At 43.0% G+C, this 26,124-nt stretch overlaps 1 protein-coding gene across 2 annotated transcripts in view; it reads right to left on the reverse strand.

The window, feature by feature from the left end:
• csmd3b (CUB and Sushi multiple domains 3b) overlaps positions 1 to 26,124 on the reverse strand; it is a 278,535-nt gene that overhangs the window by 44,104 nt on the left and 208,307 nt on the right. For both annotated transcript variants that reach the window (XM_084033058.1, XM_084033057.1), the window contains exons 19-38: positions 23,948 to 24,064; positions 23,364 to 23,579; positions 20,060 to 20,248; positions 16,480 to 16,580; positions 15,757 to 15,825; positions 15,472 to 15,628; positions 13,987 to 14,178; positions 10,976 to 11,102; positions 10,475 to 10,677; positions 9,924 to 10,115; positions 9,356 to 9,494; positions 8,585 to 8,772; positions 6,988 to 7,106; positions 5,858 to 5,933; positions 5,471 to 5,587; positions 1,573 to 1,686; positions 1,371 to 1,466; positions 975 to 1,178; positions 608 to 732; positions 37 to 133 (exon numbers count right to left, since the gene is read on the reverse strand). In XM_084033058.1, coding sequence (XP_083889184.1) covers positions 37 to 133; positions 608 to 732; positions 975 to 1,178; positions 1,371 to 1,466; positions 1,573 to 1,686; positions 5,471 to 5,587; positions 5,858 to 5,933; positions 6,988 to 7,106; positions 8,585 to 8,772; positions 9,356 to 9,494; positions 9,924 to 10,115; positions 10,475 to 10,677; positions 10,976 to 11,102; positions 13,987 to 14,178; positions 15,472 to 15,628; positions 15,757 to 15,825; positions 16,480 to 16,580; positions 20,060 to 20,248; positions 23,364 to 23,579; positions 23,948 to 24,064 — 2,838 coding nt within the window. The remainder of the gene's footprint in view (positions 1 to 36; positions 134 to 607; positions 733 to 974; positions 1,179 to 1,370; positions 1,467 to 1,572; positions 1,687 to 5,470; positions 5,588 to 5,857; positions 5,934 to 6,987; positions 7,107 to 8,584; positions 8,773 to 9,355; positions 9,495 to 9,923; positions 10,116 to 10,474; positions 10,678 to 10,975; positions 11,103 to 13,986; positions 14,179 to 15,471; positions 15,629 to 15,756; positions 15,826 to 16,479; positions 16,581 to 20,059; positions 20,249 to 23,363; positions 23,580 to 23,947; positions 24,065 to 26,124) is intronic.

Genomic DNA, 26,124 nt, shown 5'->3' on the forward strand with positions numbered 1-26,124 from the left:
GAGTCACACTATAAAATAAAAAATAAAACAGTTTACCAGAGTAGCTGCCCAGTCTTGGTGCGTGGTTGTCGGCGCCGTCGTAAAAATCCAAAGAGTCCCAGTTATGCTCAGTGGCAAAACTCACAACTTGTATCTGGAGAGACGGATATAGAAGGAAAGACATTTGTTCTCAACAAATGCATCCAAATTGTCATTTGATTGCATCTGATACTACAGTCTACACCTTTGCTGATTCTATAAAGCACATTAATTATAATAATTGCTGTAAATATTGAATTCAATTGTCAAACAGCATAAACGAAGATGTGAGGCTCTACTTGTAACGTCGTCAGCCGCCTGTCACATTCGTGTAAAAACACTCCACTTTGTGTCAAAGGCATCTTTGTCTTTGTATTTGTCCGTGAGCGGCGTTTAGCTTACATGCAATCAGGCATCATCTCTCACGATTAGATCCTATCTGGTTACCTCTGGATGGTCCCTCTCTCACAAACCATCCATCCATTCATCCTCCCCACACTATCTTATCTTCCTTGACATCCTGCCTGCTCAGCTCTTAAGCCAATGATACGTAAGGTCAGGCCAGGAAGCAATGTGTGACAGGTGCTACCTGGATTCCAGCCCCTTCAGGAACCGAGACCTTCCACACGCAGTTCTGGTTGTTGTCATAGGGCTCTGGGTATCCAGGCGATAGGATGGTCCCGCGGCGGGCGGTCATCGCACCCCCACAGGGAACTGAGAGAGAGAGGAGGGAGCAGAAGGGAGAGGAAAGCAGAGGTTAAAAAGCACTTCATCCTGAGCCTGAGGCTTGGGTGACAGCTTGGGTATAGTTAAGACTTCTGACCACATTCTAATGTTATCAACATTTTAATTCCCTGAATTTGTTTTAAACATTCCATTGTATGATGTCATGTTACTGCATTCTGTATCGGAAATTTAAATTGGCTTGATTTCTGCATTCATACAGTATTTTTTACCTATGCATGTTGGCAGGGTGTCGTTCCACTGCGCCAGGTTGTCAGGTATGCTGTCACAGCGTATGCCGGTGGAGCCGTGCAGGACGTATCCGGGGTTGCACTCGAACTGCACCAACGAGCCGACTGCAAAGTCGTTACCGAGGCGCTTCCCGAAGCGCGGCTCGGGGACCGAACTGCACTGGGTGGAGCTGGTCCTCGGTACAGCTGCAGAAACGATCGCAAAATATATTTTTTATTCAAATGTGGCCTTTTCAGGTTAAATAAAGGACACATCAACAAAGTATAACAGATAACTCATACTAGCCCCAAAGCCACAAAAAGGTTTATTACGTAGTATTTACCAATGGCTACTAATAACAATCTAAACGACAACTCTACTGCTGCTGCTGGACTGACCTTGGTAGACAAAGTGAAATCCCTTCGCGGTTTCTGGTCCGACTGTGTTAAACTTTATCGTGATCTGGTTTCCTGAACTCAGAGGGAGAGACTCGCCTAGGGAGAAGGAGACAGGATCAAACAGAAACCAGATCAGAAATAAACGTACATGGTTATGGCTTAGGTGGTCTCCCTGTCCATCTATTCATCCATCCATCCTTACCGGAGTGGGACCCGGAGAGGGAAGAGAGCAGCGTGTTCTGTTGAGTTGGTCCGTCGTAGATTTCCACCACGTCATTCAGAGACGTCTGGAACAACACAAACTGTCCAAAGAGGACTGGAGAACCAAAAAGACGGATAAAGAGATGAGTTAACCACACTCGAATGGTGGAGAATTATTATTCCATGTCTGCCGTCTGTACCTGACCTTCCAGTGATAAAATTAACCTGTAAAATCTCATTTAAATTGAATTAAGCTGCAGCGTCAACCTCTATTTGAAGCACACTACTGGCCCAAAATCACATATCAGGACACTTAATAGTCAAAACATCACGTTATCATCATCCTGGGGCAGTCTGAACCCCCAACCCCCCCTCCCCCATGTCATCAGCGAGTGGAAGTCAGTCGGGCAAGTTTTTTTTTTCTGTCAGTCTTCTCTACAGTATCACAAGCAGTTAGAATGAAAAAAAGGCAGATGTGGTAACCTGTCAAACTCATGTCTCCAAACCCCTGTTTTGCTCTGTTTCAGTATGATGGGAAGTAAAAAGACTGCTGCCGCGGCAACGAACCATGGATTTTAAAGTGCAGCATCAGAGGGTCACCTGGAGCCCTCAGATCCTGTATTTGCTCAACCCAGCGCAATTATATCTGCCCTGCTGCACCACTGTGTCTTCAAAATAATTATGAGCCACTTAAAGGAATACTTCACCATTTGTTTAGCACTTAATCACCTCGTGTTACCCTGAAGAAACAGAGTATGAAAACTGTTCTGTTGAATTGAAGTGTACGATTTGCTTTGTAAAGATTTAGCGGGCTAATGAACCTGAGCAGAGAATTAAGTCCCTCTGTGTGTGTTGTAATCCCAGCTTCCTTGTGTTTTGTTAACATAGCCGAGTCACTCTGTTGAGCCGGACGAGATAGCTATTCTATTTAATGTAAAATCCCACCCCACGACGTCGTCATGGTGATGTATTGAGTTTGTAAAAAATGTTTTTTCTTTCTTTCAAGAAATCAAGGTCCCATGGGGTCAGTAATTGATAGATTTTGGGGGTGAACTATTCCTTTAAGGTGCAAATAGGTGTTTAAATTGAAATGTGTTTGTCTGCAGCGTATGGAAAAATGTCCTTTGGGATAAATTACATTTATTTCAGCCCAATGAACCCAGCTCCCTGATAGCACACACACACACACACACCTCTCTATTTGGCACCTAAGGCTGAGGTGTACAGGACTGAATCTGAACATTCCCAAGGATGTTCGGCTCCAGTAACAGAAGGTCACCGGTCACTTTGGCCTTTTTCTCTCCGTGGAAACGTTTAAAGCACGATCCAGGAATCTGAAGAAAGCGGCGGATGAATCTGACCTCTTGTATCCTTTAACCGTACCACGGTCGTTTGTGAAGAACGGCCATGTCGTTGAGTGGTCATAAACAATTACAAGCTTCTGCTTGTCAGCAGAAATACTTAAAAGCTCCCACCGTGTATAGATCTTAGAGTGATTAAGGTTTCCATCATGCACCACTGTAATATCGACAGGCCGGGGCGAGCTCACAGCCGAAACCGTTTGGCACAGATTTCCCGGCTTTCACACACGGACACAGAAAGCAGAACACACACAGGGAGCAGCTTACATGCTGGTACAACATCACAGTGGCTTTTACTCATACTGAGATAACAAGAAGGAACAACATACATACAAACACAGGACAATGCACATGTGCACACATGCAGGGATAAGTGATCAGGGCAGTGCTGTCCCACACTGTGTTCACCACGGGGCTCCTTGCTAGGGAAACCACTCCGCCGCTCCGCGGCATCATAGATCTGTTCGGTCCTTCCTTCTTGGAACGTTTTCCAGCAAAGATCAAGATCAATCCACTGGACGTGTTCTAATATGATTGAGATGTTTCGCTGTTCATTTGAAAGGGCTTCTTGACATCGGATGAAGAAAAAAGCCGGGCATCGATCCCAGCGGAGCTGCCGAGCCGCCCCGAGTGGGTTTCCTCATTCAACGGGATGCTAAATGGTGTCCCCCCCCCCTCTTAAAACCGAAGGAGACGTTTTTATGAAAGGTGAAACATCATTAACCGTCCCGTCCAGTGGGTTGATCTCAATTTCTCTGATCGCCAGACTGTGAGCCTCTAACCCTCTACTGCTGTTGAGTCCACAAATTAGACATGTTAAGTTTTTTGGAGAATGACAGCTGCTTGGGAAAAAAAAAAAAAAGAGAGGAAGCGCTGCAAAGTAACAAAACAACTTCTGTCTCTTGCTGTGAGTAGGAGGTTCAGGGAGTCTTAAACAGTATGTAGGCCAACCACATGTTACCTGACAGTCCAAAAGCCGCTACGCAAATATAATGAGACAGCAACCGTCAACAGCCTCGGGGAAAGCTGCTATTTATTCATAACGGGGCGTAATTGGACGTCACATCCACAAACAGCTGATTGTTTACCGAAGCTCAAGTCAGACCCAATGATTCTAATAATCAGTCAATCTATAATTTAGATGCCAATATGTGAACGGAGATTAGAGACATAAATGTAAACATCATGAAAATTAAATGATATTGATACTTTGACAACACGATCGAAATGTAATGTCCAATTACGAGCTTTTTCCGGAGTTCTCAAGTGTATTTGCAGATGAAGACAATGTCAAACTATTTATAATGACTTCTATTTACCATTTGCTATTATAACATAACAGCTCGTGAACTTGCATGTCAACCAAGCCATCTCCATGACAACTGAGCAAACTCTAAATTGCCCATGAAGTTATGTAGTAGAAAAATGCTTGTAAGTGGATCTTAAGTTGGGATAATTTTGTCAAAAAGAAAAAGAAATGTAAATTATGTGTGTATTCATCCACTACAGTATAGTTTGGGCCAATGTTGGCTCTATAGGCATGAGAGTTAAACGTTCGCTGGGTCACAATTTATTCTGCAAAGGCGTTCCCACATCCCATTTAGCACATCGACTCGTTTTCAAGGCAAAACCAGCTCAAGCTAGCGTCAAAACAGTTTTTGCACGATTGAGAATGTTCTACGGAAATGTGCTGTTCAGCGTTTCTAATGCGATACTTTGACAAAAATATGCGAATGGAAACACGGCGAGTGAGATGGCCTGTGACACTCTTCATTCCCATTTGAATACAATTCAAATCAAACCCTCTATTCTACATAGTTTTGAAATTGAAATGTAATATTAACATGACTAAGAATATGTTACCGATATTAAATGTTCCAATAGGCTGACTGATCGGTCATTTTTAAACATTACTCCAATTCCAACCGTGGTCATGACCAGAGGAGACTCTCATTTCCTCTACTGGCCCCTGTATCCCCAACACAGCCTCAATTAATGTGAACAGTCTGCTACAATATTCATATCTTTATAATATCTCATTTATGTCAGGTTTAAGGACCTCCGATCAAACGTGGCAAGATAAAAAACAGCCTCATCTTTTAATGTCACTTCAATGATGAGACCCTGACCTGGATTCAAATAAATGGCCAGCGAGCATCCTTTGATCAGCTGTAATATCGCTGCTAGTTTTTCAGTGGTTTAAAAACCACAAAGATGTCCTTGGGGAAGCCTCCCCATTAAAAATCAGACAAAGTTGTATTGTGATTTCGTTTCACCGAGTAAAAGAACAATGGGAGAGTATTTGTCAAAGAAAATTGTGATCACAGGTTTCATTCTCGACGGTTGTCTTTTCACCTACACTTCAGAACATTATACAGGTTTTTATTCTTTAAACGTGTATGATACTCTGAAGTGTAAACGAATACATTACTTTAATATTGACTCCTTTTGTGTTGCAGTTTTCATGCTTCACCCAATAGACTCATACATCCTGTTGAATGCAATGGCATGTGTGTGTGTATATATATATGAACTTACCGAACTCTCTCGGTACAGATATAGAGTAGATGCACGTCTGTCCAGATGTGTAGTTTCTCGGGAAGTTTGGAGATAAAACAGTCCCGTCTGTACCCGTAGAACGACTTCCACAGGGAGCTGGAGACAGAATACACACATAAATACACACACACTTACACAGTACATTATGTGCTGCTGATCTAAAAATAAGCTTGAAGGGACAGTCACATTAACACGAGCTGAGTGTCATATAGTCCCATTATAGAGACATCTCCAGAGCCAGTACCTGACAACTTGGCAACTCAGACCAAATCAATCTACATTGATAAAAAGCACAAGGAAGGGAAAGGCAAAATATGTATTTTTGTGTGGGAATGCTTGATTCCAGTCTGTGTTTAAGTGTGTTACCTTGACAACTAGGCAGTGCCCTGTTCCATCCAGGTCTGCCATCATCTCCCATACTGCAGGTCAGCGTAGAATAGCCCTAAAGGGAAACAACCCAAAACCTTTTACTGTAGGAAAACTACTCATCCATCCATCCGCCCATCCATCCGCCCATCCATCCATCCATCCATCCATCCATCCATCCATCCATCCATCCATCCATCCATGCAACCAACCAACCAACCATCCATCCATCCATCCGTCCATCCATCCATCCATCCATCCATCCGCCCATCCATCCATCCATCCATCCATCCATCCATCCATGCAACCAACCAACCAACCATCCATCCATCCGTCCATCCATCCATCCATCCATCCATCCATCCGTCCATCCATCCGTCCGTCCGTCCGTCCATCCGTCCGTCCGTCCGTCCGTCCGTCCATCCATCCATCCATGCAACCAACCAACCAACCAACCACCCAACCAACCACCCACCCATCCACCCATCCATCCATCCATCCATCCATCCATCCATCCATCCATCTGTCAGTCCGTCCATCCATCCATCCATGCAACCAACCATCCATCCATCCATCCATGCAACCAACCAACCACCCAACCAACCAACCACCCATCCATCCACCCATCCATCCATCCATCCATCCGTCAGTCCGTCCATCCATCCATGCAACCAACCAACCACCCAACCAACCAACCAACCAACCAACCAACCAACCAACCAACCAACCACCCATCCATCCACCCGTCCATCCATCCGTCCATCCGTCCATCCATCCATCCATCCGTCCGTCCGTCAGTCCGTCCATCCATCCATCCATCCATCCATCCATCCATCCATCCATCCACCCATCCATCCATCCATCCATCCATCCGTCAGTCCGTCCATCCATCCATGCAACCAACCAACCACCCAACCAACCATCCAACCATCCGTCCGTCCATCCATCCATCCATCATCCATCCATCCATCCAACCGGCTGTCCGTCCGTCCATCCATCCGTCCATCCATCCATCCTACCATCCATCCATCCATCCATCCATCCATCCAAGCAACCATCCGTCCGTCCATCCATCCATCCATCCATCCATCCATCCATCCATCCATCCATCCATCCACTTTTCTTCGTACCTGCAATACGTATCCGGCCTCACAATAGAAGGTGACAGTCGAGCCAAGCTTATAATCGGAGCCCAACCTGGTCCCATTCAGAACCACACCCGGGTCGAAGCATGACTCCCTCAGTTTGGCTGGACAGAGAGGAAAAGAGAACGAGTGAGGAAGTGAGAGAGAGCGGATGAGTCAAAGAAAAAGCGACAGGCACACATAAATAATAACTCAAATTAATAAGAACTACATCCCTAGCCATAATCAAATGAGGCAGGCATTGCATTGGCCTTTAAAACAGTCTGTTTGGCTTAGCTGCCTCTGCCAAAGACGGAGCAAGTACGACAACTTCGTCCCTGGGCTTTGTATGCTACATGAACCTAGTAAATTATGGGTTTGCCCCCCCCCCCGTCAAGATTACCAGCCACCCTGCATCAACTCAAGATTAATTCCTGACTCCACATGAAGCCAATGTTGATTCTTTAAGGCAAGTGAATCAAATTCATCCCCCCGACAGATTACCTCAACACACACCAATTTAATAGGGACTTTATGGCGAGAACAGTAACTCTTTTTCATTTTAAAATCAACACAATGAGCAACTGGATCATTTTGGGGGGAACTTAACTGCACGTATATATTTGTATCGAGTAGTTTTTCTTCAATGTGAAAATGGAATACTTCTCAACTCAGTCTGGAGACAACACTTCAGCTTGCTTATGAAAAAAAGCAGATGAGAAAGGAAACAGCCCCTGATGGAATTACATCCAGCAACGTTTATTAAAATTGTTTTGCAATTGACAGCTACAAAGTGGCTATAAAACACGCTCAGTTTTTTTACACGGTGATTATAATTTAACTGGCTAATGCGTACAAATATAACTCCAGTCAAACTACATAAATTTAACGATTACATTCCAGACACATGTATTCGGTGTGGAAAAGAGAAAGCGATGCTGCTTCACTGCCTGGGAGTGTGGGGAGGGCAGATTTAGTGATTTGGTGTGAGTTATCACATGCTGTAGGTGGGGTGATAGGCATAAAATTACCTCCACACCCTAAGTTGTTTATACGAGGAATTCATCCAACTTATCCTATATCCAAAAAAAAAATGAGAAAGCTTGAATTAAAGTGGGCTTCCTCCATGCTAAGCGTCTCCTATCTGGAGCTGGACGCTGGCTCAGATACAAAGCACGTCTTCCTGCCTCTCAATTCATTCATTCGTCGTTGTTAAAGTTAAAAGGGACGCCTTCGATTCAATTTGCAAACTTCCATTCGCTTTATGGAAAATGAAGATATTTCAGAAGCATTACAAGAAGCTGAAGAAAAGAGTCATGTTTGAGTGATAAATGGCTATGAACAGGGACCTTTCACTTAATTCTTTAGCCAATCATTTCATTATATATATATATATATATATATATACATATATACATGATGTTGCTCAGGCAACCATGATTACATGATAGATGTGTTTACTTGATACTGAAATGTGTCGTTGCTGTAAAGAAGTCCCCCTGCTGGAATACAGAATCTGTGGTCAGAGCAGTTTGCCTCTTGTATCGCGGCACTGAACACAGGATGCGAGGAGGATGCTGGTACCATCGGGAGAGCATCTCACCTTTGTATTCCAGGTGAAAGCCGGTGTAAGAAACAGAGCCGTCACTGCGGAATGCCAAATGCATGGTGTTGGAGCTGCTCTCTATCCGCTCTGGGAGTTTGCTGTCCTGGAAGCTACCAATCAGAGGACTGTTGCTGTCCGGACCGTCGTAGATGTACAGGAAGTCATAGTTTGGCTCAATGTTGAAACTAGAGATGGATGAAGAAAAAGACATGGATGGGGAAAAGAGGTAGGAGGAGAAAAGGGGCAAAGAATGAGTCAACACTGATATTTTAGAATTACTTTAAGTTATGGTTATTTTTCTTTTATACGAGAAATCATGTGCAGAACGTCCCTGAAAGCCGATTTTAAGAGAATTTTCGAAACATTAAATCAAGAAATAAAAATGTCCACTTTTAGAAAAACATTGTGATGGTTCAAAATGGTACGCACTCAAAACAGTTAAACATAAAAGCTGCCATTTACAGCTTTTGATGAAAGTATATTCTTTGTTGCACAATAAAGAAATAGAAGCCTGGTAGGTACAAGCCCTTTATCATCTGATATTGAGTCATGATTTTCTTTCATTAGCCTTGATAGTCTAAAATGTACCAGATGTACCAATGCTGCAAGAGGATGAGTCCTTTTGATTCGATGATGCCATAAATACCAACATTTCTCTGTCATGTTGAAGAGCACATTTTGTTCCCAGCAAACTTTAGAAAGATACATGTTTTACTGTAACAAAAAGAAAAGTTTGTGAGTTTGTATCATGATGTTAAAGCAGGTTACCCGATGAAAGCCAGCGACAGGACGTAGTCAGAGTTGACAGCGATGAGCCAATCACAGTCCTTGGAGTGAGGGTAAGGATGCGGGTAGTTCGGAGACAGTATGAATCCACTGGAGCCCGTTAGGTTTCCTCCACACGGAGCTATGACGGGATAACAAGCAAAGTTATACATCCATTCTAATAATTATGAACACCAGACAAAATATATACTACACATACTATGCAGACTTGTAGTGATTGCTAGAAAAAAATGACAAATAGAAGAAAAGCTCTCTCTTTCCTTGAACCAATGCAGGAGGTTTTTTCTGTTTTACCCACTCAACACATTTTCATTGCAGTCATTTTTGCAGCAGTATGGAGAGAGGTGGGCGGGATGATGGAATAGTATCACAGTGTACGTATTAAGTAGTACGTTCAGATCACTAAAAATTATCTTCTTTACGCAGCCCTCCAATAAGTCACAGACGTGTCCTTGAGCAAAGTACGGAGCTCTGAACCGCCGCGGTTGTGTATGCAGCACATCTACTGTAAGTCCCTACAACTATATATATACGGGAGCTGGACTTTCACCTATGCAGACAGGCGGGCTGGGCTGCCAGTAGTATCTGTTATCCACTTGTATACAGGTGATTTTGTCGTCCCCCTGGAGCTCGTATCCCGGGTCGCACTGAAAGGACACCGAATCCCCCGGCTCACGGCCATCTCCGCTGCGACTGCCATTCATTGGCACTCCTGGGTCCCTGCAGGCTGTAGCTACTGAGCCTGGACGGGGAGGGAGACAGGGGACAGGGAGCAAGGGGAGCGAACGGAGGAGAAAGAGGGGAGAGCAGTTGTAAAAACCTCCATCAAACTGGATGTCTAGTCCTAATTAAGTTAATGCATTAAGTCACCGCATAAAAGCTGTGCTAATTCAAGTAACTGTTTGCATTCCTTTATTATCAAAATGATAGGAGCATCTCTGGCTGGTCGAATGGGATTTTCAAGGAGAAAAGTATGTATATCTGGATTCTCAATATGTTTAATATAGATATTGGTAATTTGATATGGAAGTTACACTAGAAAAACGTCTTCACAGTCACAGAAAAAGCATTAGAGACAGAAGGAAACGTTCCTGTACTTACTAGAGAACTGAATAGCGAATCCTGACTTGCTGATGTAAAAGTCGGTCTCGAACTGAACGGTGACGGTGTTCAGCGTGGAGTGGATCCTCTCAGGCAGCAGAGAGCCGCTGAGTTCTGATAGAGACATCTCATTCTCGGGTGGGCCGTCCCAAACCTTCAGCATGTCGTGGCTGGCTTCCGTGTCAAAGGCCAAGAACTGAAGACTGCATAAAAAAATAAATAAAGATTATATATTCATTAAAAAAGAAAGTAATTTTGTGAAAGCCAAACAACTAAAAGTCCACAAAGACCGATTTCCTTTTTTTTTTTATTTCCTTTTTTTTTTTGTGTTTGGTGATTTAATAGAAAGTTAAGAAACCCCACGTGAGTGTTTCATCTGAATTATTATGTAAGGCGTAACATAAAAAACTAATTATTTTTCAGCACTGGAGTGGGCACTCAAATTGATGACATTGTTATCTTAACTCGACTACTGGGGCGGTTTCGAGCGGTCCACGTTACCTCACGATGTTGCCTGAATCCACCTCGATGGTCCAAGTGCAGCGCAGGTTATTGTCATAAGGGAAAGGGTACCCGGGGGACAGAATCCTCCCCGAGGACTCGCCTTTAAAACGACCACCGCACTCCGCTACAGGAACCACACACACACACACACACACACACACACACACACAGGTTCATATGTACCGACATAGTATTATGTATTATATCTCTACCTGTCTGATTAACTGTGACAACGTTAGAAATCCAGCCGGACCAATGGGCAACTGAGGTGTGTGTGTGTGTGTATTTGAGTGTGCGTACGTGATGTATGACGAGTCAAACTGTCTGCTGCAACTGTTTATCAAGGCAATCAGATCCATAGGGGCACCTCAGTAGCCACTGAGCAGTGATTAAACGATCACCACGGAGACAAATGGATTAAGAAGGAAGCTAACTCTCTTTATCTGTGTCCGTCCGTCTTCCTCAGCCACCGGGAGAGACGAGGAGGACGGAGAGACAAAGTGCTGATCCTGCATTCATCCCTAAAGAAACCACCACACCTTATATTGAACAAATAAAAATAATTCCCCTTTCTCTCTTTGCCTCTCCTTTTTTATATTTTCACAATCTTCTTCCCTTCTCTGCTTCCCCTCCCTCCCCATGTCCCTCCTCCCTTAGGCAACCCCTCCCTCCTTCCCTCCCTCACTGGAATATATTATCTCCAGTATTCGGAGCAATATTAAGAGTTGGGACGGAGGAAGAACAGAGTGGAGGATAAGAAAAAGAGAAATGGGAAGGAGAGAACCAAGGGGGGTAAAGGAAGGGAACAGAACAGGTAATAATAAGATGAAGCAATATAATATTAAGACTGGAGGTTAGCGGAGGTCACCATGTGTCACTGCTAAAATACAAAGTCAAAAGATATCAGCCACTGCTTTTATGAGTCTTTCATTATTGATAGTGAGAGGGAGAGGGACTTATTAAGCTGAATTCAAAATCAGAAAGTTCACAGGCTGCAACAATGAAAGAAAGGTCCTTAAAACGTTGGGCTTGCTGTTATGCTTATTGCTCCCATCTGGGCCACATCTGCTGCAGATGTTGTGTGGGCCATCCTGTACATGCTTTACGTTAGCTTGTGTTTAACTAGAGAATGTAATCATTAAGACCTACTAGACTCCATACCTACTGCGAAGGAACGTCTCACAATAACCTTGAAGTTCAATACAAATCAGCTGCAGATTAGAGTCCACATTAACAATATAGCTGAGTAAAAGTGACACACGTATGACATTTGGTGATGAAAAGCAAAAATAATGGAAAACATTTTTGTAAAATTAGAAAAGCACAAGAATATTTAAAGCGATTACAAATGAAAGCAAAGGAATCTGCGAGAAGCAGAACAGCTGGAAGTGGAATAGGATGAAAACTGAAATTGCCCTAGGGATAAAAATAAAGTATGCATTATTCTAGGCCGCAGGTGTACCATGAGAAAAAAAATGGATTTTCAAAAACGCAGTAAAAATCAATGAAAATGCAACATAACGCAATCATTTGAGGGTGTTCGATAAGTATACATGTAGAGTATGTGATACGCCAACACACTGATGAATGTGTGAGGTCGTGTGTGAGTTCAGGAGCCCTCATAATGCATAGCAAAGGACCATTATTGACCCGTTGACATCAATATTCAGGGCTGTGGATTGTATTTTCCCATCATTCTGAAGTCATGAACAAATGAATTATAAAAGGCAAAGATGTTATAATGGAATATTTAGAAACATGTCAATACTCAAAGAGGAGGTGCTTCCCAGCAGGTTTAATCGTTTACTCAAAACGGCCTCTGATTTGATACGGTGGTCCGTAGCAAAACCCTATCGATTGGAATGGGTTTGTGAAAACAATTCTAACAAGATTTGTCACCGAGCTTCACAAAGTAAGAGTGACATAAATAAGGGTTGTAAAGGAGTGGATGTTGGATCTGTGTGAGTTCGGACATGTGTGTGTGGCCATGTTTGAGTCTCCAGGAAGAGAAATGACCCACTGCAGGGACGGAAATGAGCCAACTGAGGCTTTAAAACACAGCAGTGTGAGATCTGGTGAGGAAGTCAAGAAGGTGATTACAAAGGATATTGGCCACCACCTGCTTTCTATCCAGAGTATTGAATGAACGTCGGGGCGAGCAGATACTTTGTGAAGCAGCAAGTGACTCCCTATTGTATTGTGGAGAAAGGGCTAGCACAGTCGCGCTTCCTGTTACACAAAAGCAGTGGAGTTCTGGCTAAATGAGATATTCCAGCTTGATGCCATCAGGAAAAGCACTCAGAAGAGCGAAAAAACAAAAAGAAATGGAGCCGAGAGATGGGGGGCAATATTCTGAGAAAAAAAGTTGCACATTTACAAGTTTATATGTAAGTTGCTTGGTTCCGCTAACACAGGTTATTTGCCGTTACTATGACAACAACTGAAAACCCCCGCTTGCATCTTAGCCCAACCGCCCGATCACTTAAGATGACAAATTGGCTCATATAAAGAAAACCAACAATAACCATCAACAGCCATCACCCTAAGGACCTTGTCACACGTAGTGATGTATTAATTAGAAAAATAAATGCGACATTCATGGGAAGTTAGCTAGCATAAATGCTGGTTGTTAGCATTGTAATAAACTTGCAAATTAGCCACTTTTTGGCCTTAATACGTCGTCGTAGTATGCTCTTTTTTTTTTTTACATCTCTACAACTCTATGTTATAAATTGCCCCATACCTTTGGCAGGTAACTATGCAGCTATTCAACATTTACATGGATTAATGTCTGTAGGTAGCAGTGGTTTGGACCATGCATCATGCATTAACAATGCAGGGATACGAGTGAAAGCACAAACAACAATGAACCGTCATCACCTTCCCCTCTCAAGCTTAGTGTTTATCAAGGTTCATCCCATAATTGAGTGCGTGTGTGCCTTAGTGTTTCCTTGTTTGTGTTTTTTCTTCTTCAAAGTGTAAAAGGCAACAAAAGGCAAGAGGCGTACCGATACAGGAAGGCAGGGGGTTATCCCAGGCTCTCCTCTCGCCCGTCATGCACTTCAGCGTGGAGGCCCCATGCAGAGTGTATCCGGGCTCACATCTGTATGTGATGCTGCTGCCGGAGAAATGACCTTGGTCGTTGACCTTGAAGCCGAACTGAGGCACGCCTGGGTCCTCACAATGAGACAATTCAAAACCTAGAATGAGAAAAAGATAGAGAATGATCCATCCAGTATGTAAAATAATAAAGGACATCTGAGCCCCACTAGAGAAGAAAACAGTTCTCCCTTTATACCTGGCACACTCAAGGATTCTGCTTGACGATATCACGGATCCTGTTAAGCTCTCATCCAGATTTAATAATGAAAAAAAGATACACGAAAATATGATAAACATACCAATATTAGCGGTACAGGAGCATATACACCTTATCAAATTTAATGTTGTTTTTCACAGTGTGACTAAGATCAGTTTCCATGGCAATATTCAGAATATTCTGTTTATTCATGTGCACAATTTTGTAGAGTGCGATATGAAGAAATATATAAATAGCTTATCCTTATAAGACCCTTACCCCGGATTTGATCTGCGGTATTACCTGGAAGACGAGGTGCGTCAGGATTTGAGTTATCTGCTGGAAGGCTGCAGCAGGTGCATGTCTAAGTCCTAAAAATGGCCATTTGCAAAGCTGCTCTTTTCCCATTCGGAAATCTGAACTCACCTGACATGGAGTGTGAATGGTTGCCCGTCTGATATTGTTCTATGTAAGGCGTGGAGGAGAACATAAACCCTCATACATCATTTATTGAATCACGCCTCTGCGTTTTATTGAATTCCAGCCGTCGTAACTGGAAAAACAGGGAGGCGTTCAGTTTCTCATAACTACGAACGAAACATGTTGCTGCAGTGGTCCATAATCTAAGGTCTCTCGTTCGCATGGCAACTGACTTCTATCTGCATCAGTACACAAAAGTCTAGGCTCAGAGGATTTAATAGGGAACGCTCCACCCTTCCAAGTTCTATGAATATCACCCCGCTATTCCCTAATTCCACCTATACATCTAACAGAGCAGAACGCCTGCGTGTTTCCGGTGAACATCCCCACATCAGGCTGAAACCAGAGCTCTCGGAAATCTTAGTTGATCTAATGTGATATAATAGAGCTGCATTTAATTGCTGATTTAATGTGACTCCTATACGGACATACAGCTTTTTCTTTTTTCTCATGTGCTGTCATCGTCCACTCTAGTTTTACCTAATTAGCATATAGCTAAAAGCGAGCATACACCACATGCTAATCCTGTATCCATGTATGTGAAAATAGTAAACTTTTTTAAGGCCTTTGCTACATTCACTTGTATTGAAATCTACCCAGGATCCAATATTAGTCATAGAGTTAATTAGTTTATTCAGACACACACATTCAGGCTGTGACTAGGTGGGGTCGCATGCCTGTATAAAGCTAACACCGGTTAGCCGTGTGCACTTACTGGAGTAGACCAGTTTGAATCCCTCCCCTGTACTGTCTCCATCGCTGTAAAACTCCAGCCAGAGATGGTTCGAGGTGGAGATCAGCGTCAGGCTCAGCATCGACGTCCCGGTGAACGCTCCGAGAACGTGGGCCGTGCTGTCTCTGCCGTCGTAGATCTGGAATCACAACAGCACATCGCATTTGGGATGCAAATACAACATGGATGTCAATTGAGTGTTTATTTTTTATGACTGATCACTTTTAGACACGAATGTCAGGGCGAGAGGTCGGACAGAGGGATCACCTTCAGTATATCCCCTTGGGCGAGATGAAAGGTTCTAGCAGAGATGTTGATGCCTTTCCCAGCCTGCACCTAGAGTGGAACACGGAAACCAGATTAGAAATATTGACCAACTAGAAAAGTGCACTCAGCAGAGAGCAGATCTCTGCCAGGTGTGTCTCCTTCTCCCCCCCAAACAAAGAGGAGTTGAATTGTTCCTGTACAATAAAAATATCAGGTATGTAAGTAATCTGCAGAATCTCTGGTTCAGAATGAGACCAGAAGGTTTGTATGGATGATAAGTGGCCTGCCACAGGATATGGGATTACGGCTTGTTCTTCACCAAGTCGATTTCCATGAATGCCTTTTGCTAATAAAGCCGTTGTTGATCACATGCTGCCCCTAACGACCAGGTTAAGAGGACTGAGGAGTCAGCAATCAATGATGGAATAAATCAGTCAATACAACATATATGAATTTTTTTAAATTACGTATTACTGCAGAGGTCCTTGCTCCTAAAGTAATAAAGTAGCACAGAAAATATTAGGCTGATGGGTCCAGTAGTATGAGAGATTAGCTGTGGACAGACAATCAGACACACACGCAAACCATATGCATGATCTCCCCACAAACATACAATAATAGATAATAAAGTAGACATCACGTACCCGTAGAGATAGTTATTAACCTCCACTAATTGTCAGACTGATTTTTGTGCCAGAATCTCTGTCATCCTCAGTTACTTACCTGGATGCTGTAGATGCACTCGTGGTTGTTGTCGTAGTTCATCGGATAGTTTGGAGACAGAAGGATCCCTTCGTTGTTTATAACTGAGGAACCACACTCCGCTGATGACAAACAACATAAAGAAGAAGCATTAAAAAAATATATATATACGCACAAAAATAACCATTTGTTTCCTACAGTATCAAAGTTTGAGTCCATCGTGTCCTGGAAGGATTGCTTCATTTTACAGAAGATCGTGACTCCTTTTTTCCCCTATAAGGGGATTAATATGTCTTGTGTGTGTGTGTGTGTGTGTGTGTGTGTGTGATTTAACAATCCTTTTAAACAGCTGTATTGTCAGCCAGCTACTCCGGTTGAGGAGAATGGGCAGGCAGAACAATTGAAGAATGAATTTACCTTAAGATACTCGCTCTCAGCACTTTTTACATGTGCCCTCTATCTACAGTATCTATGCCCCTTCCCCCTCCCTCTCTCCCCCCTCCCCCCCATGTCTCTACTTGTGTAATAGTCATATTACAGCTGTCATATCGTCAATAAATCACGCTGCTACAGTTTCCATTTAGAAAATTACCTCTCCACTCTCTCCCTCTTCAACTCCCTCACTCTTTCTCTCTGATCCCTCTCTATGAATAGTGCCTCCTTTACCCTCCTCTACTTCAATCAACCTTCCTCTTCGGCTTCTCACGACTTCCTCCCCTCCCCCATTTTTTCCCTGTTCCGTGCTAAATAGAGGATAATGTCCAGAGATAAAAGGAGCGTAGGGAAAATAGACACCTGTTTAGTGCATCTGCAACAACCTTCTGTACAGTACTTTATGTCTGAGTCACCGGGACCAGAAAGCCTCGTGAAAAACCACTAAGACAAGGTAAAGAAATGCACATCATGAAAGCACAATGCAAAAGTTGCCAAACGTAGAATTTTAGAAAACGGTTTCTCTGTCCTCGGCTCTCACCACATCAAGCAGCGATGCAACACGCAGGCACTAAATATAGGGACCCGCGCTCCAACACAGAACGCTGACGCTGCAAATATCACGCAAAGCTGAAAATCACATCTTTGTTTCAAATATTATCACCAGGGGGGTATGCTATATATATGTTCGTTTACCCAAACTGATTGGTAAGTAGTCTTTCTTTCTGCACCTGTTTGTCCCCAAAATAAAAAAAAACACTGTTGTTTTGCAGAACAGTGGTTACTCTCACTCGAGTACATCTGCAATATAATATGTACTTCTACTCCATTTACATTTACATTTAGGGCATTTAGCAGACACTTTCATCATACAGACTTACAATAAGTACATTGGTCGAAAGGAAGAAACCACAACATATAATTGCCGATAAAGTAAGAGCTCAAAAGTAGAAACAAGTGTCCGGTCCTCATTAAAGTAGTAGCTTAAGTGCTATATGTAAGAACATAGAAGTGCTGGAAGGGGGTGGAAATGAGTCATGCTATGCAGAGTCGATGTGAAGTCTGAACAGGTGAGTCTTATGCGGATACTTATTCCGTTACCTAGGCGACACACTTCTCACTACTTCAAACCAATACATTTAGCTATTAATAATATTCATATACAGCATTTGTCTGCTTCCGGAAACTGCCCTTTAATGACGATTCATTTGTTCTGGTTTTTTAAGTAATTACTATTTATGAGTAGGTTTAATCTCTACTTGATACTTTTACTTGAGTACTGTTTTTGTTTACTCCGCCCCCCACTTCCAGTGAAGGAGTGCAGGAACATTCAGTGTCTCTTTTGCTTTTTATATTGCCCTCTATTGATTTCATATTTTCAACTAAATTCAATAACATTTTACACATATCTTGCTTACAAAGACCCTGAATATGATCCTTGTGGGTGAATTTATGATCTGCGTTAGACCTCTTGTGATGACAGACAGTAGTCGCCAAGGGAACCATTGCAAGGTCGGTGTCTTGGTCAAGAACAATGACCACAGCACCGCTCATACACGAATACATGATAAGAGAAAAAAACAGATAATGTCCTGGTTAGGAACATTACTCTTTCTGTTAAGTTTACAGACATTTTCTGAACATTCTGTAGTTTAACATTATATCCCCTGTACGATTCAAGGACACTTCTGAACCTATGAGTCTGCAGAGAAACCCGACACAAAGGGAGAAGGCAAAACATCTCCAAGATTCAAACCCATGCCCCTCAAAGTCGCTGCCTCTCTCTCTTTTTGTCTCATTTCATATTGGTTCCTTCATTCGGGTTCTCAACCTGACTCTTGATGTAAGAACACCAACTGATTATTTCACTTATTTGACCCTCTTTATGCCTCTGCCTGATCAGTGTTCATTTGTGATCCAATTAGTGATTTTTAAACTCTAATTGATCCATTTTCACTGCCATTTGTGTTCCCTCGAGCTTCTGGTTCATAGAGAGGTTTCTCCATTCTCCAAATTTGCATGCATGCATCTAAAATTTCACTTCATGTCGCCTCCAAACGCATGTTTTTGTTTGCCGCTTGTAACACTCCATAGATGACACGCGGCTTGAGTTCCCTAATTATTGAATGGAGTTCAATGTGGCGCAATGCGACCCACCGCACAGCCCGCTTGTACGCTGGACCGCGACATAATCCCTGCTACGTTCTGCCTCATCTGTCGTTTTCACTGCAGTTTATTGGACCCGTTTTGGAAAGCGTCCAAGAACGCGATAAATCCCGAAATGTTCCGGTGTTAAATAAAAAAAACCTCATTTCTGATAATGTCCTCGATTGTAAAACTCGTAATTCGGGGGGCTGACGTGGGATTTTGTGAACAAGCCAACATTCTCTGGCCAATGAAGAAATACCGCTGACTTTTATCGTCCATGCAGGAACTCAGATTTGGCTTTTACTGCCTGTGGGAGTCCGATTATTTCAGTGTCGGTGTTGTTCACTGTATTCAGATATATTTTTGGCTTGAAAGTAATCTGAGGATTTTCAAGGACAGGGGTACAATAAATGTCTACATTTACTTCCAAGGGGAAAGTAGAAACACCAGCTCCTAAAAGATACTAAAACTTTTTCTCTTTCAGCCTTGCTTTACCTTTGTGTTATAAATCTCCTTCACAATCTGGTAAAAACAAAGAGAAGTGTGTGTCGGCTGGCTGATGGAATAAAGCTCCCCCAGGTTTGTTGTTTTCTTCTATATTTGCATGTTAGCGGACAAATGTTTCTGTGTTTACAAAGAACCTCAAGACATCAGCAGCGGAGAAGCTCAGTATATTTTTTTCGCTCTGTTCAATAACTCAAATGGTATTTGCCTGTGTTTGTGAACCAGGAGATAATTGAGACGGTGATATAGCAGATCTTCCCCGTCGTGATAACAAGCGAAGGCAAACTAAACACTATCAGTAATTGCTGGTAAGACATTCCGTCGGATTAAAGATAAACATGGCTTTTGTAATGCTCTGAACGTTCACTATGCAGTGAAACTGCTTTGAAATATGAAATGTCTTCACTTCTATAGAAACTCCTCTTGGAAGCTAAAGGAATGAATGTTTCCTTTAACACTACAAACACAGGAGGTTTGATAATACTCAAACAGCATCAGGAGTAACATGAGCACATACCGACACATCTTGGTAGGGCTGAGCTCCACATTCTCCGTCCTCCTCCCAGGCAGATGACCTCGGGCGACCCCTCTAGGCGGTATCCCATATTGCAGGAAAAAGACAAAGTGTCTCCGATGCCGAAACTGAAGCCGTTTCTCCTGCCGAAGCGAGGCATCCCCGGGTCCTCGCACGGCTCCAAAGTATATTCTGCAGGAAATAGATTGAAGCTGAATACATAACACACACATGGATAAACGCTGCATTCTCTATGCTTCTGGCTAAACACTGGGCTGGAAAATAAAATTACCCAGGCTGATCGATCTTCTACATACAGTGGAATGATATTTGCTGAAACTAATGATGGCCTATAAGCAGTGAATCGAGATATATTTCAAAACATGTACGTTATTTAGTGCTTCTGGGAGTGTTGCATAAGCCCTATAAGAGTAAGTGAGAGGTGATGAGATTAGGGTGTAAATAAGAGTGTCCTCTACTAATGGTGTTAAATCAACGAATCGATCCCCGTCACTCTCAAAATCTGGGAAAATCTACAGCAAGATCTGAAGTAAAAACCAAAAATATGACCATTATTCCCAAACAAACAAATGCCACATGACCTCTCTCTTTCTCCCTCTTTGTAAAGAAACCCTTTTCAATTGCAGTCCATTAACTATAACCTGTGCATAACATTTATGAATAGTCTGAAGGTGAAGCCTGAGTTGCCTCCACTGTGTCCTGAGATGCACTTGTGCCGATGTTGCGTTTTGGCAGAGTGAAGCGGGAGATTTATTTGCAGTGGGCGAAGACCGAGGATGTGATGTGTGCAGCCGGAGGAGACAGCATGTTGAGCATGTTGAGATTGGCGAGTCGCATCTCTGGTGACACCTCCCATGTGTTACATTCTGAGTATCGGCTCGCGCCATCTGGGAGGGGGTAATGCCTCCCTCGCTGGAGACACGGATTCATGTTCTCCTTTATCCCGACTTCAATGAGAGAGCGTCGAAAGGGCAGCTTGATTGAGGAAGGGCTGCTCGGACTTTGGCCCAATTTCCTTATTTTCTGGATGAGGCTGGTGGTAAAGCAGCGAGACCACGGGATGGGATGGCACTCGCGATTTGTACACATCCGAGGGATCCACCTCCATCCCTCGTTTTCTTATTGCTTCGTTTAATGGTGGATTACGTCCAGTTTAATGTTGTGTATCCTCCTCTTCTTCTATCTTGAGCTTTTTTCTTTCTTTAGCTATTCTCAAGGTTTTATGGGAAGTCCTCGAGGCCAGCCGTGTGTGAGAGAACATAACAGTTCTGCATTGGCAGGGCCGTGTCACACAGGGATGTGTGGAGCGATGAGCACGTATTTCTGTGAGAGAGTTCACAAAAACTACATAGGACTCCCCGAAAAGCCGCGTGGACACCACAAACTATCGGCATATTTCTCCGCTGTCATTTAAAGCCAAAGTTTGGGAAGAAATGTGGCTTGGGTGCACATCTTTACTGCTGCTACCGGTTCCACGCCATTGAAACAGCTCTTGTTAAAATCTCCGTAGACATCTCGATGCAGGGGCTTAGTTCTGCTGCAGCTCTTGAGACTACAGACTTATGTAAGCAGCGGGTGGGGATCTCTGGGATCGGACCCCTGCAGACCCCTGTGACGCTGAGTCACGGCGTTCCCCGAGTGTTTCCACTTTATGCACTCGTTTGGAACTTTGAGGAGTTACTCAACAATGTATTTTCGGAGGAGGGAAAACAGCTCCAAGTAGGATTATAAAACTGACTTTTTTAAAGGTATATTGAGCCATGATTGAGCAGATTCAAATATACATCATATTTGCATTTTCAAGGATTGGATGGGAACAACCTGACGAACAGTTGTTATTTTGCACCAGGCAGTCTCCTCCCTGAGGTGATGGAAACATGTGTCTCTTTCATCAGCTGTGATGATCCAATTTAAGATCCCATTGATCACTTAAGCGTTCTGCAAGGTCAGACACACACCTACATCAGAGTGCTACTTCAGCCTTACATGGCAGGAAGGTCACCCAGATGCTCTGATCAGGCCACTTTGTGCTTGAAAATGAATGCGATCGTGCTTTAATGTTTGTGGCCTCGAGACCTGTGGACTCCTTTAAAAAGCTGAGACTCCACCGCTTTAAACACGCTGTTGTTAAGCTTTCAACACTTATATGGCGTCTGCATTTTATTTGTTTTTAATCTACTTTAAATATATTGAAGCACTCTGTGAAAAGGTGCTATATAAATAAATTTAACAACATTTCTTAAGCAATTTTACGACCTAAAATAAAGCTCAGAATGATTATTTACCCCCATATATTTTAAGAGACTGTGATTGCCTTTATTCTGGTAGAGATGTTGCTCAGCTCTCTTTGTTAAAGAGAAGCTATTATTTTACTGTCCCTCCAGGAGTCTTTGTGAAGCTCAACTGTTTTACCATTTATACTCAGCATTAAAAAGAGGAAAACCACGCCCCTTCTGGACAAATCATTTGGTCATCCTGTTTGAATTGTGCCATGAATTACACATTGGTTGTCTCTTTAAAAGACAATTTTGTATGTCGATTAAGTCACAATTGGTAATTTAACTAGGGACATTAGAAAGACGACACACCGGCTGGAGGAGGGAGAGCGTCCACTCATCAGAATATTGGTGCTTCATGTCCTGGCTCCTCCAGTCTGCATGTCAAAGTGTTCTTGGACAAGATATTGAGCCCACATTGCTTGCAAAGGCTGTGTCATCAGTGTGGGAGTGTGTGTGTGAATGCTCGGATTAGAAGCTGATGAGCATGTGACACCTTGTATGGCAGCGTCTGCCATCAGTGCAGTGAATGGGTGACTGCTGGCATGTAGCGTAAAGCACTCTGAATGGATGGAAGACTGGAAAGGCGCTGTGTGAATGTAAGTATTTTTATCGTTTACACCTAAACGTCGCGTACGTTACATCTCTTGTAGAAGAGGAGGGATGTGGTTCATACAAAACAAAATAGTACTACGACAAACTGCAACTTCCAGACATGAAACGTTTTTCAATTGACAAATAATATATGTTAAATTCAGAGCTTAATTCAAACAGGATTGACAAAAATGTGTTTTTCGCAGTTGACGACTAAACACCCGAAGCCAAGGAACTTCATGCCTCTATTAGTTCACTGTTTTGCATCAGGCATGGGTTGCATTTAAAAAAAAGTACATCTACAACCTGCAGTATTATTGAGTTGTTCCAGTATGAAACTCCTAAATTCAGGCTAAATTGAATCTAGAACTTGCTGGAGTATAAACGCACAATATGACTGTAGGCCGGGGAATTACCAGAGAAAGTTATGTTGAAGCCCTCATATGAAATCGAGAAGTCAGAGATGAACCGTAGCTGGGCTTTGAAGTTGCCATAGAGACCAGCGTTGATGTTGCTAGGCAACTCGTTGCCGGTCAGGCGAGCCAGTGGTTGCAAGAAACTTCCGTTCTCGGTGACCAAGAGGTAGTCGTGTTGGTCCTCCAGATGGAAAGAACTGAACTGAAACTGGACTCCTGTTAGACAGACACACACACACACACACACACACACACACACACACACACACACACACACACACACACACACACACACACACACACGCAGATATAAAAGTTAACATTAAGACATGTGACAAACTGCATAAAACATTATTTGAGCTTTTATCCAACTTCTCTCCTTCTCTCCGTACATGCACTAACTACAGTAAAGCTATACATCATGCATGTGAATGTAAATTATTCCCACATAACATGCTATACACACTTTTTTTAAATAAATATAATGTATATCAAGTGTGTTGCACTACTGCAAGGGCTTCTTGCTACTGTCTCCTGCTCCACCTCTCTCTATTAGGGAGGTTGGATCCGTGGTTGTCTCTTACCTTTGCCGTGGCTGACTTCAACGGTCCAGGTACAGTTGAGAGATGAAGGGTAGCTGTCTGGATAGCCGGGACTAAGGATGGTTCCCCAGGGGCCTCTCACATCGCCGCCACATAGAGCTGGACAGATTGAGAGAGACAGAGTGGAAGAGAGGGAGAGAGGGGGATGTGCAGAGGCGGAGGCAGAGAGGAGAAGGTTAGCATCAGATTGTTGGTAGCTAAAACAGATAATGTCTCCCAGTGGACCTTTAATAACACGTCTATAGTACAAGAGAGGGAGGGGTAGACAGAGCTACAGAGAGAGCCTCGGAAACTTGTGGGTAAAAGGGAACGGGAGCTGGGGAATGTTTGTCACACAGCTGGATATGGGAAATGTTTTCATGTTTGTTCCCTTATAGCTTTACTCAAAATATTGAAGTTTTTCCCCCCCCCTGATTTATTCCTTCCATTGTTGTCAAATAATGACATAAATAATGTAAAATCCGCCGCACGTTGGAATGATAAATAAGGGATTCTTTGCTGTTTATTTAGTCTAATTTCCACGAAACTAACCAACTCTCAGACGATGATTAACTGCATAAGTGATTCCAGTCATTCCTCATATATGCTGACGATGCATAATAAGAGAGATGAACTAGAACTTTGTTTATTTCTCTGTTGGAAGAAACACCGTCAGTTTAATGCTGTGGGTTTTAATCACGCAAACTGGTTTTCAGTTCGTTCACGTTGATGGAGTGCGTTGCATGAAGGAGGCAGCAACACATCTTCATGGAGGTACTAATATGTGGAACGTAAATATGTACTATACGATAGCACCTGTCTTTAGATGAACAAACACCTCAGCTTCTCTGCTTGGACATAATCAGCTCCAGCTTCGAGACCCATACTAGTATTTTACACACTGAAGTGACTTCTAGTGTGACCTCATTACTGCATTACTTAGTATCTGACGTGATCAATCACATTGCATTTTGAGTTGTATTGTGTCTGGTTTTTCGGCATTAATTGCAATGATTCTGCAGAATATATACATGCAGTGTATATATCTGAGCCAAGGAATGTGTGAAAAAAGGAGAGGAAAAACAAAGTCATTGGAGTGATTGGATTACTGGCTAAATTGCAAAGTTGCTTGTTGTAAAACAAATGACCATCTGGACAATAAGTGGACTCTGGTTTACTGATTAGCGTGGGAGAATTGAAGGATATTTGGAAGATTGTGTTGTTTGGGAGGCACAGTCTCAAAGCTCCGAATTATTTTGAGGGAAGCAAAACAACAGGCAAGAGATAAAAGAATCCCTAGAAAAACAAAAAAAAGTGCTTGAATATTATTTAAGCTAGTTTTCCGCAACATTAATGCTGTGCAATGACTGAATCGTGTGAAAGTACCGTAAAATGTCTTTTGTTTCTATTTTTCCTCCCCTGTTAATACAGTATGATTGCAAAATGTTTGAACGGGTGATATTCAAAGCAGTGAAGCGGTGCAAAATGTTTCTTAGTGACTACTTAAAAAAGAAAAATTAACCCCACAGTGTGACCTCGGGATGACCCTGCAGGTTCTGCACACGGTTCAGCCGTGTCCGTTTTTATGCAGCGAGAGACCAGCGCTCACACAGAGATGCTCAGAGTCGAGGTCCCCAGTAAAGCTTGGAAATGGCTCATTCTATGCATACTAATGGGTGCATGTGTTGCAAAGTGCTGCTCGCTCCAGTTGGTTCATCTTTAGGTTGGCCGACCGGCCCTGTCATTTCCTCTTACAATAAACCCATAAAATGCCATAACATTACCTCAAAAAGTGCAACGGCGGCAGAGCAGCTGGGGGAAAAAGGTCAAACTGGAAAGTTCTGCTGAAGTGTCCTTGAGCAGGACGATAAACCACTTCAGTGGGAGCTGAGAACCACCAACCCTGAGAACTGCCGCACCAGACTACGATCTGTACAGACCCAATGGTGACCACAGCCACATGAAACGAGGCAGACACTCAAACCACAACAGAGCATCGGTGTCCTCACTCTTAACCACCGTTTTTACAACATCGGCATCACACACACACACACACACACACACACAACACGGCGCTATTCATTATTAATACGTTCCTGCCAGGAAGCTCCTAATGGTGAATGCTGAAATGTGTGAGAAAACATCACATCTCTATCTCCTGCCAGTTTCTTTCTCTCCGT

Source organism: Eutrigla gurnardus (genome assembly GCF_963514095.1).
Source record: "Eutrigla gurnardus genome assembly, chromosome: 17".
NCBI classification, from domain to species: Eukaryota; Metazoa; Chordata; class Actinopteri; order Perciformes; family Triglidae; genus Eutrigla; species Eutrigla gurnardus.